Source organism: Taeniopygia guttata, chromosome 1 (genome assembly GCF_048771995.1).
Source record: "Taeniopygia guttata chromosome 1, bTaeGut7.mat, whole genome shotgun sequence".
Taxonomy (NCBI): domain Eukaryota; kingdom Metazoa; phylum Chordata; class Aves; order Passeriformes; family Estrildidae; genus Taeniopygia; species Taeniopygia guttata.
Window position 1 is genome coordinate 28,376,327 of NC_133024.1, and position 20,816 is coordinate 28,397,142.

Consider the following 20,816-nt stretch of genomic DNA (forward strand, 5'->3'; position numbering starts at 1 on the left):
GGGAAGGCTGGGAAGCCGCATCCCACAGACAGAGGGTGCTGCTATATTGCGAATTAGAGCTCCCTTCCCAAAACTCAGCTTTGGGTGCGTTTGGAGGAGGGTGTGCACAGGAAGAAAAAAGAGAGAAAGAAAAGAGAAGAGACAAGAAAACCAGACGTGAACTATGGAGAAAAGGTAAATTTTGCAGGCATTAGAAATGAGAACGGACATACTCCCCAGTGTCGTTGTCTGACAGCTAGAAGGGTCAGGACAAGGCACTTCCTAACCCCAGGGTCTTAGCATAATTTTTGAGGTGCTGGGAAGAATGGACTGGTACTTCTGGGGGACGTGTTCTCTGTCAATTTATTGTGCACCAACGTGGTGTCTGGATTCGCTGGTGGTCATAAGGGGAGAGCACTGGTGAGTACCAAGACAGAGATTTTGTCCTTATGGATCTTAGCCTCCCTTCTTGATGCTTGGGTTTGCTCTGTGCAGGAAGGGACAGAGATATAAACTTACTTTTCACACAAAACCTTGATGTAGTCTCCCCAGGGTGGGATTTTAGGGTCTTCAACCTGCTTAGCAGACACACAGTCATTAAGGCAACATTAACCAATCACAGTTTTTTTTGTCCCAGAGCATAAGTCCAAAGTCCAGCTCCTGAACGTTTTCAGAAAGGAAGAACTGCTTTTTCCAGATGTGGTGAGTTATTAAATCTCAAGGTTTATTAGTAATTGCATTCTACGAATCATGTGTTTGCCCTCTAAGGCTCTACTGATTTTCAAATCTGAATGTATCTAGAGCTCAAATAGCCTCCGGAACAGGGCAATGAGTAAGGAAGAGCACTTACGATCCCTGTGTTCAGTTCCTGCAGTGTTACCAGCTGTTACAGAGACTGAGACAAGCAGAGAACATGGCTGAGATTGTACTCCTATGTGGAAAGTTACAGGAGAAAAACAAGCCCACAGATCCACAGCACTGGCCTTTGAAACTCGGGAGGCAGGAGCTCTGCTGCAAGCCACGTGCAGTCAAAGTCTAGCTTGTTCTCTGGGGTTGTGCTCATATGAAAATGGAGAACACTACTGCCATGTCACCTTCCCTTCTCTTTCCTCAGGTCCCTGATCTTCTTCTGTCTCCCCATCTGGGCTGATGCAGCCTCTATGTATGGAGAGATCTTGTCACCCAATTATCCTCAGGTGTATCCCAATTACGCAAACGAAACTTGGCAAATCCAGGTCCCTGTGGGATATGGTATTCACCTTTATTTCACACATCTGGACCTCGAGCCATCACAGGACTGTGAATATGACTTTGTGAAGGTACTGTCTGTTCCTTGAGTGAGAAAAAGACAAGAAGGCAGGTTAGAGCACAGAACAGCAAAGCTGTGCACAAAGCTCAGAGCTGGGAGAGGAGTTATGCACAGCCTTCCTGTTCTGAGCTCCAAGTAGTCCAAATGACTGGTTGTGTCTCCACTAGCAGTCATGAAATCCATTTGTTTGCTTTATAACCATGTGAGTGTTGTCTGCCAACCGTGTCCCATTTACGCTCCATCCCATGTTTTTCCATATTTGTAGGAAAAGTCTTCTTAAGCATCACTGACACATCTCTATTGCAAGGCATATTCCTAGCCATTGAAATATGTGTCTAAAAAGACCATTTTCTTAGGGCAATAGTTGTCTGTTCCTGAAATTATTTGGAATTAATAGATGAGTGGACATAGATGATGTATTGCAAACAGAAATTGATTGGAAAGGATGGAGGTTAGAAACAATCCATCTGTGTAGGGATAGTGGCCACTCAAATAAAGTGCTGTGGTCCCTGGCACCACAGTTTTTTTATGATCCATGCACCACAGATTTCTTAGAGCCAGTTCTGTTCTATGTTGTCCTACAAGGCACAAAAGATCAAGCACTTCCACACAAACTGACAGAAACAAGACCACACTATCCTGCCATAGCTCTGTGTGAAAAGGGGCAGTAAGGGCAAGTGAAGCACCAGGACAGCTTTGAGGAGGACCAAGGTGGGACAGAAGGATGAGTATGCTCTGTAATAACCTGTGTCCTTTTGCAACAAACCAATGAGCCTGTTAGGCTGCTCAGTGGACTGTCATGGTTGGTTTTGCTGCTTTGGAATACAGTTTTTTGGGGTTTTTATTTGGTACAAGTGGGCCTGAAGAAAGGATGTTAACAGCAAAGAGTATGGCTTAATTTATATCTGAAAAATTGAGATAAGCATTTCACTGGGAAAACAGAAGGAAGGAGCACTCTTCAAGTGTCTTATGAACATCATGAAACTGGCTCTTGAGGGGCTCCACTTGGCTGCACCTGAGCACCTAAAAGCTGAAAGGCTCAAGCGTTGGTAATTCCACATGTTGCAGTAGCGAGGTGAGGTGTCTCTGAATTCTTCTGCAGATCCTGTCTGGTGGCTACGTTGAAGGTGTGCTTTGTGGGCAGAAGAAACCTCGTGCCCCTGGCTCCTGGATTGTGGAGGAATTTCGTGTCCCTTACAATACCCTCACTATGATATTCCAATCAGACTTTTCCAATGAGGAGCATTTCACTGGTTTTGCTGCCTACTACATTGCAGTGGGTAAGGTTAAAACAGCCTCCTCTGAATCTTGGTAGTGTCCAGACTGGGAGGAAAGGTGACAAGAAGGGTTTTTCTTACAGAAATGCCTTATTTAAAGAGATCCCAGCAGACAGAGCTGCATTCCAGTATGGCCAGTATAATTACTCTTAGAGATGCCTTTTCCTTGCTGTCCACTAGTGTTTGCTTCAATTTCTCCTTCCCTCGGGGCCCTCTCCTAATTTGGCTGATTCATCTTTTCACACTTGCAGACTTGGACGAGTGCATGGATTTCGTGGATGAACCCTGCAGTCATTACTGTAATAATTATATTGGAGGTTACTTCTGCAGCTGTCCACCAGATTATTTCCTCTATAACGATAACAAAACTTGTGGAGGTAAGAGATGTGTATTATCTGTGGTCAACAGCAAGAATTAATTTAGGCCAAGTGTGATATTGCACTTGGAAGACTTTATCAACCTTCTCAGCCATTTATGACAGATATATTTTGGGAGGGAAAACCCATCCCAGAGCAAATCTGAACTGCCATAGACAGTGGTTTGGGGAATTTCTATTAACATACTTGTAACAATTTTATTTTTATTTCTGTGTCAAGAGAATTAAAAAACTACTGGATGGCATTCTTTAGAGGCTATGATGGAAAAGCTTCTTAGCATACTGCTGTGAATCTTTAAATCTCTAACAAAGTAGGGAAGTTCCATAAGGAAACAAAAATTGCCAAGGGCCTGCTTCGCTTGAACAAAAAAGTTGCCAGATCACAAATGGTGCATGTTGAAAGGAGTATAATACGAGGACCTGAGAATGAGGCAAGGAAGCCTAAATCCCAAGTGGAGGGTAAAAAGGAGTTAAAGTCCCTGGCTTATTGAGAGACTGGCCCTGGCTTCAGTTTCTTGGGAAGATGCAATGTTGTGGCATGGTAATTGCAGGTGTCTGGGTAGACTGGGAATGTGCCAGTGGAAGAGGGAGAGCTTGTCAGGTGTACACATGGGCCATTTCCTTTCTGAATCCTACTCATGTTCCTTCCTCAATCCTAGTGAACTGCAGTGGGAACGTCTTCACTGAGCCATCAGGGGAGATTGCCAGCCCCAATTATCCCAACCAGTACCCAGAGAACTCTCGGTGTGACTACCGCGTGGCTCTGAGCCCGGGCTACTCCGTGGTGCTGACCATTCGCAGCGACGACTTCGACGTGGAACCAGCCGACTCCAAGGGGACCTGCCACGACAGCTTAACTGTAGGTGTGCAGCTTAGAGAGCTTAGGAGTCAGGGTGCTCTGAGTCACCCATCAATCTCCTCTTATTTAGAAGGCTTTGGTACTGCTTAACTTTGTTTTCGATTATGTCGTCTTTTGGAGTTTGTGGGAATACATTTGAATAGGTGTGCATTGCGTGTGTATCTTAATAGCTTTCTCAATAAATTTGGAATTTCTCATTTATTCTTCTTTGATATTTTCCCAGATTGTCGCTGGAAAACAGCATTTCGGTCCCTATTGTGGCAGCAAATTCCCAGGTCCTTCGGAAATCAGAACCAGGAGCAACATTCTTGACATAATCTTCCAGACAGACCAGGGCACACAACACAGAGGCTGGAAAATACGCTACTATGGGGACCGTGAGTAAACGCTTGGGAATGTGTTCACTCTGCTGCTGAGTTAGGGACAGGGTTTGTCCCAGGTCACATTCGTGGCACAGCAGCATGTTAACATGTTCACAGCTGCTGGTACTGAGTAAGGGTATGCCTGTCTTTTGGGAGAAAAATATCACTGGGAGAAAGAGGCTGGGAGCTGGAAGGAGGGTAGATCTTGAACCAGTTCATCGCTGATTTCCACCTATCTTTTCAAAGCTGTAACCTGCCCCATGAGTGTCATCTCCAACTCTGTTCTTGACCCAAAGAAGGACAGGTATATCTTAAAGGACACTGTGAAGGTGACCTGTGTGGAAGGCTACGAAATTGTGAGGGTAAGTGAAATAAAAAAGCACATGTCCCTCTGGCCTGCCCAGCAAGATCTGGAGGCCATTCCCATCAGGGGTCCTGAGTACTTTTGGGAACCCAAAGATTTCAACACAGCAGTAGTTAGAGGAATCCTCTTCCAGCCACTGCAGCATTTTGAGGCCCCTCCATTGGAGCACCTGTGTCAGATGTATTTCATGTCCAGGGACTTACATGGATCATATGGCTTTTTTTTCCTAGCAACGAGACAGCATCACAAGTTTTGTCTCCAGCTGTCAGGAAAATGGTGAATGGAGCAACTCCCATTTGAGCTGTGTTCGTAAGTGACCTGTGTCTGTATCATGGGAAGGGAATTGGAATGAAGTGTTTAGGCTCTAGATCCACCATATCTCCAGATTAGGAGGATGCTGAAGTACTGGCATGTGAGCATGCTGAAGGGACAGAGAAAGTGAGCCCACATGACTGCACAGGGATTAGAGAAGTTGAGTGCTTCCCTGTCATACAAAATAATCATATTGTTGAGTGAGGGTGCCCCTTAGATTGCATTTGATCCTTTTGGTTTCTTCTCCACAGCTGTGAACTGTGGTGATCCCCCTCCTGTTGACAACGCCCAAGCCTCATATGTGTCCGAACTCCAGGAGCCTCTGTACACAGCTGCTGTCCGCTATCAGTGTGAGGCACCCTACTACACGCTGGAGAACAAAGGGCATGGTGAGCATTGCCTCTGCTGCACAGTCATATTCCTTTGGTTAAAGGCCTAAGGAATGGCTCTGGCATCGCCATGGGGCTGGGATTTTGTGCCGTCAGGTCAAGACTGGTGTGGGGTTGCAGGCAGTAGTTTAGTGCTGCCTCTGCATTTAATACACTCTAACAATGTTGACCTTAAATGCATTAACAAGTCCTCTCTCTCTCTGTTTGCCTTGCGAGTGAACCATGCAGGTTTTTGTCACATGTAGCACAGAGTTCTGGTGGAAAAGTAAAGGACTCAAGAAATCTGTTAGATGAGGTTTCTCCCAAAAAGGGATAGAAGCACCCTGGTAGAGAGATAACAGCAATGTTTACAAAGCTGCGCTTGCCTTGGAAATAAGAAGGTTGATATACCATGTACAGTAGTGTTATTTAGCCTGTGTTTATCTTGATTGTGTCCTTATGGAACTCTTTTTTCTCTCATGTTTTCCAAGTGATATATCGGTGCTCAGCCAGCGGTGAATGGGTCAATGAAAAGATGGGAACAAAGCTACCAAAATGTGTTCCAGGTACTACCAAATAATATATGGGCATGCAGCATAGGAAGAACACTGCTTCTTTGATATCTCTATTTTTCTTTTCTTAACTTCCAGCTGATAGAGTGAATTTTAAAGCCTGTGTACTGCTCAGTTTATCCTCATAGAGGAGGCAGCATGACTTGGCCTAGTTGTGCATGATGCCTGTTCACTCTTTCAAAGCCCCAGATCCTCACTGGCAAAGTACAAGATCCAGGTGGAGGAGATTCAACTCTCTTTAAAGTTCAGTCACAGCTTAGACAGTGGTTTGGATTATACAAGTACACAGTGAAAAAGGCAAACTGAAAGATAAAGCTCAGGGAATTTACTACCCAAGAGGAGGCTACAAAGAATACGAAGCCAAATTCTTCTCAGTGGGACACAGCAAAAAAAGGCAATGACAGGCTCGAGTTGCAACAAAGGAAATTCTGATTGTATCTAAGGAAAAATACTCCCCCAGAGCACTGGAACTGCTGTCCAGAGAGGCTGGCTAATCACTACCTCGGGAGATAATCAGAAGTTACCTGTCAAAGCCCCTGAGTAACCTGGCTTTGGAGTTAGGAGGTCAGGGGGGAGGGCAGTTAGGGAGGAATAGGTTGAGCTAAAGGCACTGAGAAGTACCTTCCAGCATAAATCTTCCTATGATTATGGGGAATTCTTTAACAAATACTGCTTCATGTAAATTAGAAGATATCTGCTGGCTATAGTTCCTTAATCTCTGATTTTCTAACCAAGGATTCAATGAAAACAAGGTAATGTGATAAGAAATCAGTTTCCTAGAAATGTCAGAATGATCATTCTTATTTATGTCCTTATTATTAACATTCTGCAAAATGTTACTGAACATTTTGCTCAAAAAGCATGGAGCATCCCTACATCCAGAAGACCCACAGATAAGATCCCAAACTGCTTAAGATTTTACATACTTATAGAATGGAGAGGCAAAATGGTAAAACATCAGTGACAAACCTGAACTCTTAACCTGAGAGTATCTGGAGTTCAGAAAAACAAAAAACAAAAAACAAAAAACACACACACAAAAAAACCCCAAAACCCAACCAAACCAAACCAAACCAAAAAAATATATATTTAAAGAGCAGTGTCACATTTCTAAGAAATCAAACAAGCATTTTTTCAAAGACAATCCCTTCATCTAAAGAGCATAATTCAGCAAGGAAAAATGCCAACTATAAGGCAATTAAATTGTGAGCTTTGACATACCTAACACTGTCAGGGTGACAGCTGCTTTCCAGAAAACTGAATTTTAGAATGAGTATTTTAAATCTAAATTGAGTGTTGATAGTTTTTTCCCTAGAATTTTCTTTGATTTCTCTGTAAATACTAATTGCAAACTCTGTGGCATAAAATATAAACATGGTTACTCAGATTCAAAAATTACTTAGAGGACACAGGAAGGAGGGGACTGTGAGCTTTTTGGCAGCACCAAGGAACTCCCTGTTTGTAACTGCTAATTCTCCCATCTTGTCTTTCTCCCATCTTTATTTCTTTTCTTTCCAGTCTGTGGGGTGCCTAGCAATCCCATCCGAGACACAGGAAGGATTTTTGGAGGCACCCGTGCAGAAAAGGGGAACTTTCCCTGGCAGGTGTATTTCAGTGACCCCAGAGCAAGTGGAGTGCTCATCTCTGACAGATGGGTGATGACTGCAGCTCATGTGCTGGATGGATATGACAAACCCCCCATGTATGCTGGGGTAATCAATGTTCGTAGAGAATTCCTGAAGTCAGAAGCTGAAAACCTTATCCCAGAAGCTTCATTCATCCATCCTGGTTGGAAGGAGGAGCCCGCAGAACCCAGGATCGATTTTGATAATGATATTGCGCTGCTGAAGCTGAAGGAACCCGTGAAGATGGGTCCAAACATCTCACCCATCTGTCTTCCTGGTAAATCACCTGAATATGAGCTGGAAGAAGGGACTCTGGGCTACATTGCTGGATGGGGTCGGAGAGAGAAGGGAAGGCTCCCTGCTGATCTTTGGAAGGCCCAGATTCCCGTGGTGAACATGGACAAGTGCCGATCTGTGAAACCAGAGGGCTTCGATGATTCCGTCACTTACATATTCACGGACAATATGATCTGCGCTGGCGGTGGCAAGGACAGCTGCCAGGGGGACAGTGGTGGAGCCTATGCCATCCAGGACCCTCTGAATGCCACCCGCTACTACGTCGCGGGACTCATCTCCTGGGGGCCAAAATGTGGCACCTTCGGCCTTTACACCAAGGTGGTGCGGTACTTGGACTGGATCAGAGAGACCATGCGCGAGCACGAGGGTGAGGAGGCTTGGCAGAAATAGCTGTTTGTGCTTTCAGCACCGTCACCCTCTCCAAATGTGACCCTGTTCACTCTGTGTATACAATGGGCAATATATAAACACATTGTAATTCTTCCTGTCTACGCTGAGTGGAGAGTCAGGAGTATGGATCTGTTTCTCCCACTGTCACCATGTCTGGGAAGGGAAATTCTCCTTCTTCCACTCATAGTAGTGTAAAAGGAAGACATTATTCTGAATAAAAGAGACTCCTTCTGCTTCCTTTCATTTTTTTTCTACCCTATTTTTTCCCACTTGGAAAAGACCTAGCTGTGCCCCATTGAAGCCTGACAGGGAGGTTTCAATGAAGACGAGAGAGAATAATGGTTGGTTCTCATGGAAGGTTCAGAGCCTGGTTTGTGATTTATGTATTTCCTGACCTGTTCAGAATATCTAACAGCATTAAAGAATGTCCAAACTGCCTTTTGTGCAATGTACTATTGTGTCTATAACGCCTTTCTTCTTCTCAGTCTAGACCTAGTTCTCCTTGAAACTCCCTAAATCAAGTGTCTAATCATATTGTGACCTGTCAGCTTTCATCAAGCTGGAACTTGTAGTAGTTCACCTCTCTACCAGAGTCTTTATAAAGTTCTTCTGAGATGGTCCCATCTCACTGATCCACCATTACCAGGAATGAGGACTTCAGACTTCTGAATTAAGTTGAAGAGACCAGACATCTTCAAAAGAATTTCATTCACCTGTCCTCATGCTTCACCTTTTTTTCAAATTTTATTGAGTTAGAAAAGAAATAAAGCTTGATTTTTATCCCAAAACACTATCTTCTCTTAATTTAGGGAAGGAATGTTACCTGATGTGTTAGAGGTAAAGGTCCTATATCACTCACAGACATCCTTCCACCGAGATGATCAGGGAACAGGGACAGATGGCATATACTGAAAGATTGAGTTTGTTCAGCTTGAAGAGGAGGAAGCAGATAAGAAGGGGGATCTAACTGCTATATTCAGATACCTAAATTTCCAGTTGGGCTTTTTCCTAGCATGTGGGTCAGCACTGGAACAGGTGCCACAACAGACTGTCCCTAGATCTCTTGATAACTTTCCCTGAAGCTCTGAAGCTAGCCCCACTGTCAGCAATGGATCAAACAGAGATATCTTCTTCCACCCTAAGTTTTTATAGGAGTTTAAGAAATGGTGAGGAGGATATGTGCAGCTCTTGGGAGATTTCATATGGAAGCACCTTGAGTTTTGTGTAACAAGAGAAGCATCATTGGATTGTTGGACTAGTAACCAAGTATCTTATATCTTGTTTCTCTCAATTACTCATAAGACTACAGTAGGATATTTTACAGTAGAAAAACTAGTCAAGAAGATAGCTCCAGAGAATACCCAGAACACAAGAGAGGTCGGCTTTTCTCTGAGTCAGCATCATTTTAGAGCTGCTGTCCTGCAGTTAAAGATTTATTTCAGATAGTATTAAAAAAATCCATCCTCAGCTTCTGATCAGTAAAGTCTCCTTAGTTCTCTTCTCCATGAGATTGGCTGTTGTCTTTCCTGCTTTTGGAATGTGGCACCATACAGACAAGTTATTTTTGCCTCCCTTGAAGCCATCTGCAGTTTTGGACCAGGTTATCTAATGGTAGTGTTGGGACAGATAAGCAGCTGCCACAGGCCATTGCCAAACTGGAAACACTTTAATGGTAGGTAAAGTAATTCCTATACAAAGTCCATAAGTTGCTTTCAGTGGTGAGAAGTATTCAGTTGTTAAAAACATAGACAAAAAAAATGTAAAGCACCTGGTTCATCCAGCAAGTATTTTAATATTCATAGACTCTCACTGATGCCAGTGGGCTTATGCACACTGTACCCAGCAGAAACCACCCCATCCTTCAAGGAAGTCTTCTTCCCTGCAACCTTCCCACAAAAAAGAGTACAGAAGTAGACTGCAGTAGTCTCATGATATCATCAGCATTTCAAACAATAACATGTTTGCTGTCATGAGATTTCCTGAGATGATTAAGGCTTCATCTGGTTTTAAGATTTGTATGAACCAGAATACCCACAAAGGTGTCCCCCAAGCTGCTGATGGTACAATCAAGCAGCGTGGTGGCTTTCAGAAGTGCTCATGAAGGTTACATGCTTTGCGTGTTTGAAAAGCCTTTGGGACAGCATGAAAAGCTTTGCTATAATTTGCTGAGTCTGGAAGTTGATATGCTTCAGGTAGTAGGATGGCAATACCTAGTGCCTGTCCTCCTTTACTATCCCATTGATCCAGTCCACGTAGTTGAGGATCTTGGTGTAGAAGCCGTAGCCTGTGGCACAGCCGATTCCCCAAGAAACGATGCCGGTAGCCACCCAGCGACCACTTTCCCTGTCTAACACCGTGAAGACACTCCCACTATCCCCCTGGCAGGTATCCTTCTTGCCTTCGAGGAGGCCAGCACAGAACATGTTCTCAGAGAAAACCATAGGGATACCTTTCTTATTACTGTCTAGCCAACTCTGACACTTCTCTTGAGAAACTGCTGGCAGGCTCACGTACTTCAAATCGCTTGAGATGTGGTTTTTATCCACACCAAAGCCACTCACGTAGCCCATGTGCCCATGCGCGTAGAACGAGGTGTTGGTGGCATCTGGGAGACAGATGGGCAGCAGTGTAGGGCCCAGGGTTACTGGGTTTTTCAGCTCCAGCAGGGCTATGTCCCCGTTGAAGTTGTGCTCATCTTTAGGGTTGAAGTCTGGGTGGATAAAGATCCTACGTACAGGGTGGGTACCCATCCTGCGGAGCTCGTCTACATTGGTGTGGCCAAGGAAAATTTCAGCCTCTTCTGCCAGCTGCTCCAGGCTCACATTATTCCGTACTCCTCCTTTGGGGAAGATGGTGTGGGCAGCGGTCAGGATCCAGCGGTCGCCCAAGAGGGCACCACCCCCCCGTCCATTGATGCCAGTCAGAGCCTGCCAAGGAAAATTGCCTCTCCCTGCTGATTTGCCACCCAAGATCCGCTGGACTTCAACAACAGGATGGACTGGCTTCCCACACACTGTGGAGAAACACAAGAACATGACACTTACCCTCTGTTTTCTTCTGGCTTTTCTCTCTCTTTCCTCACCATCACTGTCTGATTTCACTTTATTTTGGCTTTCTGGATAGTTTTACATTTTCCCTCACAGATACCACTATCCTCACCCCCCTCCCTGCATGTTGTCCCAGTTTTGTACTGATTGTAAACATGAGTCAGAAAATATCAAAGTCAGAGTTTTTACTGACCTGGCAAGCAGGATGGAATTCTCTTTTGGCCATCTTGATCCAGCCAGGTTCCCTCAGGAGAACAGGTGAATCTTTCTGTAGGATGAGGGGGAAGGGAATGAGACCCAGGCCTGCAGGCATGGGGTGGGAAAAGAATAGAATAGAATAGAATAGAATAGAATAGAATAGAATAGAATAGAATAGAATAGAATAGAATAGAATAGAATAGAATAGAATAGAATAGAATAGAATAGAACATTTTCAAGAGATTCCTCAGCCCTTCCATCCCAAAGCACTCTTTCCTGGGAAAAGCTGCCTCTGGTAGGGCGTGGAATGTCTCCATCTGTACATCTGGAAGCATCTCAGTTCCAGGGGAGCAGTAAAGCTCAGGCACAACAGAAGAAAAGGCTGAAGGGCCATCTGAGTGAAGTCTTATCTTCACTGAGTCCACAGGTGTACAGAGCACTGTTTGACCTTATTTAGCCCAAAGAAGGGAGAGAAGTAGTAAAAGCACGGATTTTAGAGTCAACCTTCTGGTGTTGGTAGTTTGCAGAGAGTAGGACAAGATGGTTTGTCCCAGAAATGGGAACCAGATAAGTCAGTTACTGTACATGATAAGTATCTATTTCTGAGCCTAAGTTGCAGGTCAGCTAAACTTCACGTGTCATCTCTTCAACACAAACTCCACTACCTCCAACACTCTTGCTTTTCTCAGAAAGTTTGTGCTGGTGACTAAAAATAATTTTTATACAATTTGTCTTAACATTGAAGTAAATGCTTCTAAGAAAGTGTTTGCTGTTCTCTTTCAAAGTTGACTAAATTATGATGACTCCCCATCAGAATGTGGCTGGAGCTGGTATTTGCTTGCTCCTGATTTTTCTTCTGATGAGACTGATCTCTGAATCTATATAAAGGATTTAAACTCAGATGCAAGAATCATCAAATTGAACATTAGTACCAACTTAAAGAACTCTTTAGTTGCATGTCACCTCTCTCCATCTTGCAACACAACCATGTGTCCATGCTGGTAACTGTATCCAGGAACTTATTCAGATTTTTTTTTTTTTTCCTTGTGGAGGCTAAATGAGCAGCCAAAGCAAGGAAATAATGAATTCGTCATCCTGTTCTTGGAATCAAAGGTCCTGCATCATCAAGTAATGTCTCAGGTGTAAAAAGAAGGCATGTGAATGGTTTTGAATGATGACTTAATTTTTATGAGCTGCTGCATTTAAATAGATTTTTTTGCAAGTATGTTTTTTAGATCTTAGATATCTCTGCAGCTGAATAATATTCTAAAGAGCTAAACAGCATTACACTGGAGCAGAGTGTGTGTTTATTTATTTGCCTCTGTAGCAACTTGGTCTGATGCAGGGAGTTTTATGAATTTTGGTGATTCCCAGACACCATGCCTCAAATTTCAGTGAAAGAATGAAATCCACCAGAAAAGAAAAAAATCCACTTAGAAAACCCCAACAAAACAAACAACCATAACTATAGCTGAGAGAACAAGACCTTCCACAAAAGTTAAGGGGAACATGGAAGAGGGATGTGATGGGCTCTGGGAATGAAGCAGGGTGGGAACAGACTGAGACAAGAAGACTTCAGAGAAAAGACTGGAGAGTCTTCACAGGAGGAAAGCATGAGCACTAAGGGGAGAAGAGCCAGTTCTAATTGGAAATGTGAGAAGGCTTTCCAGGCGCAGGTCTCGGTGATGTCTGTGTGGGGTTGGGACTCACCACCGCCCGTTCCAGTGACAATGTGGTAATAGGGCTCGTTGCACTGGTAGGAGATCACTGACTGGTACTCATTGTTTGCAGGCTCCTTAACGTAGCTGAATGCACCATTGGTCAGGTTTTTGGGGATGCCACAGTTCACAACTGTGGAAAAAAAGGAAAAAAAAAAAAGAAGACATGAATCAATGCCAGACTGACTGCAAGTCTGGGCACTGGGGCCATGATGTGAAGGACCAGTTAAAACACTGGGCAAAGACAGGTTGTCCCAAAACAGATCCCAGATTAGGATCTTTTGCTTTTAGATGTTGCAATATCATAGAAATTTTGAGTGATATTTTATGCATTTTTGTAAGGGAGGAAAAACATTTGAATTTTTGCAAACAGAAAAATGTGAATCAGTGGTGGACCTCCACAGGTCCTTCCAGACAGCACATCCATGAGGCTATGGCATGAACAAAGTGAGTCAGAGAGGCTGAATTTCCCACATTCCTAGAGGAAGAAAGCCACAGTAGGGGATGTTATTCCTGTACTCAGATCACTCACTTTCACAGCGGGGCATGGGTTGATGCCATGTGCCATCAGCCTGGCAGACAGCCGTGAAGGACACCAGCTTTCGGTCGCCCTACATGGGAGAGAAAAACATCTGTTGGTTGTGCAGAGCCTTTAATTCCTTCCCCACATAAAAATATTATTCTGTGTGCCCATCTTTTCACTGATGTCTGATATCTGCCCCCTGCAGTCTGTTCCAGTTGCTGTCTCCTCCTGCCTTCCCTCTATCCTGTATTTGCTACAGGCTACGCATTCTTCACAGCAGGCCAAGATACCAGCAGACAGCAACTATAAACCCACAATGAGTCAGAGGTGCTGCCCAGCCCTGGCAATAGGATGGCAAGGGAGGCAGGTAGCATCTTCTGCTTTCATCTTCTGATTTCATATCCTTCCAAAGAGGTGCTCTTGTTTACCAACTTTTCCTGGGATCTTTGTCTACAGTCTTCTACCAGGGCTTCCTGAAAGAGTAACTGCATAAGGAAGAGAGCTAGGAAAAGAGAAACTACTGGAAGAAAGCTGAGAGAAGCAAAGAAGAAACAGAAATTATGAGAGGTTGCCATGAGTGAAATCTTCAAAGGTAATTTAACTGAAAGGTGAAAGACACAAACTGAAGACAAAACAGAATATGGCTGAAGGGAGTGGAGAAGGGATCTCACCTCCATCAGGTTATACCCAGTCTTGCAGCTGACAACAAAATAGTCCTGAAATTGATACAGGGGCTGCAGGTCTCTGATGATGGTAAATGGATCCCGTGGGACAGGCTGTGGGCACCGTATTTCTGTGACAGAGTGGGACAGATTAAGCTGGAATTAGCAAACAGTGTCAGTAGGCTGTAGTAGCCTCTGGGGGAGAAATCTCTTACTCTCTGAGGTGTAGTGGATCTTCCAGCCACGGCTGAACCCTGAGTCATCGGTGAGGAAGAGTATGTCCACCTCATTGCTGTTGGTTTCAATGACACCAGGTGGCTCCCTGCCACAGAATTCACCAATCTCTCTTCCTCGTGCTTGGATCTGATGAGGAAAACATGTATCACAGGGATAGAAACAGAAACACACATGCCTCTCTGCCACTGTACGCCTGTTTCAACGCAGACCAAGTTTACCAGAGTGCCTGTGATGGTGAATAAGGCTGGTTGTCAGACCCATATTTGCTTATGCCTTCACTGACAGATCAGAACTACAGACTGACCTAGCACAAGCTCTACTCCCACCCTTATCTGGGAATCAGAGCTGTCAGTCCCTGAGATTAAATCAAAGGGAAATTAAACTGGAAGAAGGATTTTTTTTTCCTTCATCACTCACAGGGACCTATGACCCAGAGTCTCTGACCTCAGGACAGTGGTAATTAAATTCACCGAGGGAGAGACAAGAGCTCAGTCATTTGTGCTGGGGCATTCTGCTTGTACTGATTCCATATTTCCCATCTGAATAGTGGTGTCCCCACGATTTCTGGCAGCAGGGTTGGGAGGACAATTTGCTAATCTCAGTACCTTGAGCTGATCATAAGGACAGTGGACCTGCTGGTGGTCATCAATCTCAAAGGGTTGCAAGAACTTGAGGGAGATAGACAGGCCATTCTGCAGGCGGATGCTGTAGTTACACTGGAGGTTTTCGGGGTAGGGCTGGGGGTACTCGGGGCTGCTCAGGTACCCAGACGCCTCTGTGAACAACTCGCTGCTGCACTCCACTGGTGAAGAGGAAGCAAGGACAGGTCACATCGTGCGGCTGTGCCTTCTGCAGCCCCCCCATCTGCTTCCTAAGTCACTTCTCCCAACCTTCCTGCATGAAGGGCTCCTTCTCTGGAACCCTCTGATCTTTTACAATTTCTCTGTACCTTTGCAGGAGTGGTGGTCACTCTGAAGCTGGTAACCAATCCGGCAAGAACAGAAGTAGCCACCCACATAGTTGTGACAGAAGTGCTGGCACGGAGGCCTTTCATTGCTCTCAGCAGCATTGTTAAGATCACATTCATCCAGATCTGAAGACACAGAAAGTGAAGGGGCAAGAGGAAGAAAGTGTTAAACCTCCCTGCTCTATACTGACAGTACTTAGAGATCCATATCCTTGTCTGAAGCTTCTCTATTTGCTTGGCAAGGAGGGAAATTGGTTGGAGCCACACAGGCTTTTCCCTCCTGCATGTTGACGGTATTTCCTACTCACCCACAGCTTTGTAATAAGCCAGGAAGCCCCTGTAAGGAATCACTGTGCCATTATCTTCATTGGAGAAATCGGAGTGAAATTCCAGGTGCATCTTGTTCCCTTTAGATACAAACTCCTTTCTTCCCGGGTGATTGCCAGTGGTTGACCCAAGCCGGCCACAATATCGGCCCAAGTCCTTCTTGTCTGCTTTGATCTGTCAAAGTTAAGGTGAAATTAGTGTAGCCTCACAAGATTGAGTCTGCTCCACACACTGATATTACCCAACCGTGAATTATCAGTGCTTGCTCCTCCCATTTCTATCTTTAACTCCTTCCCTTTCCTGGGCCTGGTGGATGAAGAGCCACTGCACGTGGTGGCCACTGGATTGCCATCTCCAGGCACCCCTTGGCCCAGGTGCCTATGCACGTACCTTAACATAGTCATAGAAGCAGGACTCAGATGGCTCCAGGTCAAAGTATTTGAAGGTCAGCTTCACCACATAGCCTTTTGGGACCTGGATATCCCAGCTGCTGATGTTATCATTGGGATATGGCTTGGGATAGCTGGGGGATCTGATCTCCCCAAAAAAGGGAGAACCTTTTGGGACTGGACTGCAACCGATCACTCCAAAAAAGAGGAAGGCCCATGGGAGACAAGGAACATGCCTGTGAACACGACAAATAAACTATGACATTGCACAAAATTAGGTCATTCAAAATCAGGGGAGACTTCACAACTGACTTGTGCACTGTCCAGAGGAATGCAAACACAGGAGGCCCAGTTGCAGGACCAGCTCCTGGCTTGGATCACTCAGGAACAAGATGGGCAGCTGAAATGAAGATACCAGCATTAACAAGGTTCCAGCAAGTCACTCTAAGTAGCCTCTACAGAGAAATTCATTAACCCAGGAAGCAGCATGGAGGAGCATGGGTGAATTCCCTAAGTAAGGTCTGCATGTTCCCAGAAGCTGTAGGGCTGATTCTTACAGAACCAGGAGAAGTTTGGGCCCCCTTGACCCTGGACCAGCGGGTTGTTTTGAGTTATCGCTAGTTTAGGATCCTTGGCGAGGATCTGAACAGCTCAAGCTCTGCCAGTGTCTCTTGGGCAGCCCTCACACCTCCCTCTCTGTCCTCCAAAAGTCGGCACCCACATTTTTTTCCTCTCATTCTGTGCATCTCCCCTCTCGCCCCCTGTGTCCCTCGGAAACAATCTCACTGCCCAGAGCAGCAGCTTAGCCCCGTTGTCCTATTCTCCCCCCTGGAAAGGTCTAAGCCCCAGGACCCCTCCAGCCTTCCCAAGGCTGTGCGGGCGTGTCGCCCCCCCCTCAGAGCCCCGACTCACATCTCCGTGCGCTCGCCCCTGCCGCGCAGCCCGGCGGAGCTCGGAGCGGCGGCCGGCGGGGAGCCGGGGGCGGGCGGGACGGGGGGAGGAGGAGGGAGGGAGCGAGGCAGGCAGGAGCGGGGAATAGAAAGCCGGACTGCGAACAGCCTGGCACCGGACCAGGTCCCAGCGCCGTCTCTGCTGCCCTCTGCTGCCGAACGCCCCGGCCCCGGTCCGCGAACACGGAGCCGGGGGTGCCCCGGGGGTGTCCCGGGGAGGTCCCGGCCTGGCCGCGCAGAGCCGAGCTACCTCTTCTTGCCCAGGAGGCAGGAAAACGATTGCCGGAGACTCCTCCAAGGGCTTGGTCTGCAATCCAGAAGCTGTTCCGAGCTTGTTCCCACCGAAAATATCCTCCCAGGAAGCCCCCACCCACCCCAATCCTCCTGGGCTGTTTTCTGGTATAGAAAGATGAGAAAATTTATAGCCTTCACAAGTGATTCCAAACTTTAAAAAAAATCAAGCTGAAATTAAGCTGTCAAAAAAGATAAGTTTTCTCAATTCTGACCTGCTGAAGAACACTTCTGAGATTTTTTTTTTTTTTTTTTTTTTTTGGAGGGGGGCTGGGAATTGGGATCATTTTCAAGAAAAGCAAGAAGCCTCAGGCACTTGACTTAAAAAGATATTAAGAAAAATGAAAGTCTGCAGAATTAAAGGCATTCTGAGAACAAATCCCTTTTCAAGGACCCCTCTTGATGTTTCTTCTGCAAGCATTTTTAGGAGAACCAAGATAGATAGATAAGGCCCTCTATTTCATGAGGAAATGAGAAAATATATCTACCCAAAAACCCCTTTCAGGATTTTAACAACATAGTGCCCAAGACACATATTTGTGTCCCCAGTTTTATGAAGTTTAAAATTTCTTGGCTTTCAGGCTTTGATGTAAGAGATAAAACATAATTTTAGTGTTTTTTCTTAGAATTATGAGTGGCTTCAGAGAGGTTAGGAAGTGTCTCACATTGAAATCAGAGGAAGTAATTCACAGCCACAAAAACATGTTGAATGAAGATGAAAATAGTGTTTAAAAGAATGAAGAAAGCATCTTTGGGATATTTATGGAAGTGTACTAGAGAACGTGTTCATCAAATATCTTTGAATTATTATCCCAAAAAGATGGCACAAACACAGCACAGCTACATCCTCGGTCCTGCTCCAGTGCTCCCACTGGTGGCGTTCCCCTTCAGATGCTCTGTGCAATCTTCGTGTTAGGCTGGGGCCAAGAAACACCACGGTACCCATCTTTGCTTAGGGGCAGAATTCCTGTAAAACCATGGAATATATGTAGGGCCACAGAAAGCCAAAACCAGCCCCCATTTGCTGTCTGCTGGCCTCAGCTGCACTACAAGTGGTCTGGACAGTAAATACAGACAATATCAGAGGAAAGTAGAAAAACTGTAGATCTTCAGAACACCAACATTCTCTCATGGTGCAAGAACCCTGCTTTGAATACAGTGTATTGCAGGAGGTAATTGGAAAGAAATCTGCTCTAGAGACTCAGAAACCGTGAAAATTTCCTCTGGCATGCAGGTTAGATCCTCTCATCCACAGAGGAGAAGGAGCTGCATACTTTATCCTCAAGCCTGAGTCAAGGAGGGCAGAGAATTACCTCTGCTTGGCCTCCTACAGCTACACCACCTGCCCTACAGCACAGCAGGACTCCAGACCCAGGCTCATCTATAAACACTGAGCTGCTTCCCCAGGGAAGCAGCGTACCCTCAGCCCTGTTGGTTTGACTACCCAAAGTATCCAAAGGCTTGGTTGGAGCCTTCTGGGGACACTGCCATTTGGCTTGGCCTTCACACAGTCAGGCCTGTGCTGTTCAGTGGCTCAGCACTCTTTCAGACAAATCATGCAGCTTTGGCAGCTCTGGCTGATAGGGAGAGGATGATCAAGACCAAAAGAAGGTTCAGGAGTCAAAGAGTGGGTCTTTCCTCTGATATGAGATGGTGAGCAGCAGCAACAGCATCTTGGCAGCCTATTTCTGTGTCTTCTAAATCAAGGAGCAAAACCAAGTGTAACACCCTGAGGGGTACACAGTTCTGCAGCACCAGCCACTCACCAATATCACACCTCCTCCCACCTGTGTCCTCCCAATATCACAACTTTCCCCTGCTTTACAGAGGCATCCTCACTTCCCATAGCCTCACGTCTCAGCAACATAGTGCTGTTGGGTAAAGTCACCATCTGACTTAGGCATCACACATATAGCATGATAACAAAAGAAAAGACTGGATTATTAATGCTGGCAGCTACTACCTGAAGCCCTGGAATATGTTGCAGTACTGTGCCCTCTGATTATTGTAAGTGTGGACCACATCAAGTGAGTATGATTCTTATCTGTGGTTCTGGCACAGTCAGATGCTTCCTGAAGAAGAGAGGCTCTCATGGATATATGATGGCTGGCAATGAGTCAGAAGCAGTCTACTTGGCCTACCACCTCTCAGGCTTACAGGAAAATTACATGGATGGCAGAAGAGTCTGGCTAATCACCTGAAGGCAATAGTGTCTGCCATCCAGCCACAATGTAGACTTAGGAGAGGAGAGGAGAGTGTATCAGCTTGTGGTGCAGGGCCTGGAATGAGCTGATTAGTTGTTGATCACAGTCTGGAAGATACCAGCCTGGACATGGTGAGGTGGGGTCGGTGCTGGGCATCAGGAGCAGTTCTGAGTGTGTTCTCGTGGCATAGAAGCGTGCAAAGAAGGCAACAGTGGAACCAGCTCAAGCTGCTGTCTGCCTTTTGCAGCTTCATGATTCAACAAAAGTCATGCAGAGGTTCGGTATGGTAGGAGAAGTGATGGGTTGAGCAGGTCTGCACAGAGCAGACATGCTGGATGGCCTGGTTCTGACTGCTCGCTGGTTTTGATTCTGGCACTCAAACTGTGGACTGTGGATACTGACAGGGTGCTCCTGCCTCATATGTTCTCAGATACAACCGTAAAGAATCAGAGGTTGACACTACAGGCACAGCTGCAGCTCCCCAACACTTTCCTTATCACGTATTCTGAAGTAATGCTTTTCTCATGGCACTCATCTTTGCAGTTCCCTGAAAAGAAGCTCTCCAGAAAATACTATTTTAAAATGAGCTGTTGGCAGAAAAAATGCATTTTTTCAGCCTATAAAGGGCTTATATTTTAAAAATATGCCAACCTCTTGGTTCTCTGTGGCATCAGTAGCTGCACATTTATGTGTACCCTGCCTTTCAATCTTTTGTTGGAGGGCAACCACAAGCATTTTTCAGAAATAATTGCCTGTGGACTGATGCCCATCCCATCTGGTGTCATAATTAAAGAACACCTCTCTTTGTGGCATGGGTCTGGCTTTTCAGGGGACTTTGCCTCCTCTGGTTTCCAATTGCAATTGGTCTCCAATTGCAGATAGGTGTGAACCAGCGGAGCTATGATGGTTGTGAGGAGACTCCACCAAGAATGCCAGAAGGAAGGTTGGTGGCTGTGAATTCTTACCCCATGAAGAGATCCTGACCCTTCCTCACCCATGGGACCCTCTCAGGAAGGCGGTGAACATGGGGCTGATTACTCCAGCCCTCTCACTTCACACCACCACATGAGAATCCTAGACTCTGAAGGACAGGTTCTGTTTCCTATCCATCCTACTTGAGGATCCCAAGAAGCTGTGGCTGCCACATCCCTGGAAGTGCTCAAGGTCAGGTTGGATGAGGCTTTAAGCCTCCTAGGGTGACGTTACGGTGTTT

General features: G+C 45.6%; 2 protein-coding genes across 2 annotated transcripts; one reads left to right on the forward strand and one right to left on the reverse strand.

Annotated features, from left to right (window-relative positions):
* Positions 1 to 599: 599 nt before the first annotated feature.
* On the forward strand, positions 600 to 8,527 carry C1S (complement C1s). Its single transcript, XM_030267375.4, has 11 exons — positions 600 to 681; positions 1,094 to 1,298; positions 2,391 to 2,568; positions 2,817 to 2,942; positions 3,601 to 3,800; positions 4,024 to 4,177; positions 4,409 to 4,524; positions 4,757 to 4,835; positions 5,090 to 5,227; positions 5,698 to 5,772; positions 7,297 to 8,527. Exons 1-11 carry the CDS (start codon positions 677 to 679, stop codon positions 8,088 to 8,090), a joined length of 2,070 nt encoding a protein of 689 aa, XP_030123235.4. The 5' UTR covers positions 600 to 676; the 3' UTR covers positions 8,091 to 8,527.
* Positions 8,528 to 9,737: 1,210 nt separating this feature from the next.
* Positions 9,738 to 17,204, reverse strand: C1R (complement C1r). The gene is made up of 11 exons (XM_030267366.4): positions 17,071 to 17,204; positions 16,160 to 16,394; positions 15,751 to 15,943; positions 15,425 to 15,568; positions 15,081 to 15,277; positions 14,454 to 14,601; positions 14,248 to 14,369; positions 13,586 to 13,664; positions 13,046 to 13,186; positions 11,331 to 11,405; positions 9,738 to 11,103 (listed from the first exon to the last, which is right to left on the reverse strand). Coding segments are annotated over exons 1-11 (2,139 nt in total). The 5' UTR covers positions 17,073 to 17,204; the 3' UTR covers positions 9,738 to 10,300.
* Positions 17,205 to 20,816: the final 3,612 nt, after the last annotated feature.

Bases quoted from the DNA above. Each gene is read 5' to 3' on its own strand.
- C1S (XM_030267375.4), top strand. The intron at 4,525-4,756 runs GTAAGTGAAATA...TTTTTTTCCTAG, and splicing joins AAGGCTACGAAATTGTGAGG to CAACGAGACAGCATCACAAG. The intron at 5,773-7,296 runs GTACTACCAAAT...TTTTCTTTCCAG, and splicing joins GCTACCAAAATGTGTTCCAG to TCTGTGGGGTGCCTAGCAAT.
- C1R (XM_030267366.4), bottom strand. The intron at 15,569-15,750 runs GTGAGTAGGAAA...CTGTGTCTTCAG, and splicing joins GGCTTATTACAAAGCTGTGG to ATCTGGATGAATGTGATCTT. The intron at 13,187-13,585 runs GTGAGTGATCTG...TTTTTTCCACAG, and splicing joins ACCCATGCCCCGCTGTGAAA to TTGTGAACTGTGGCATCCCC.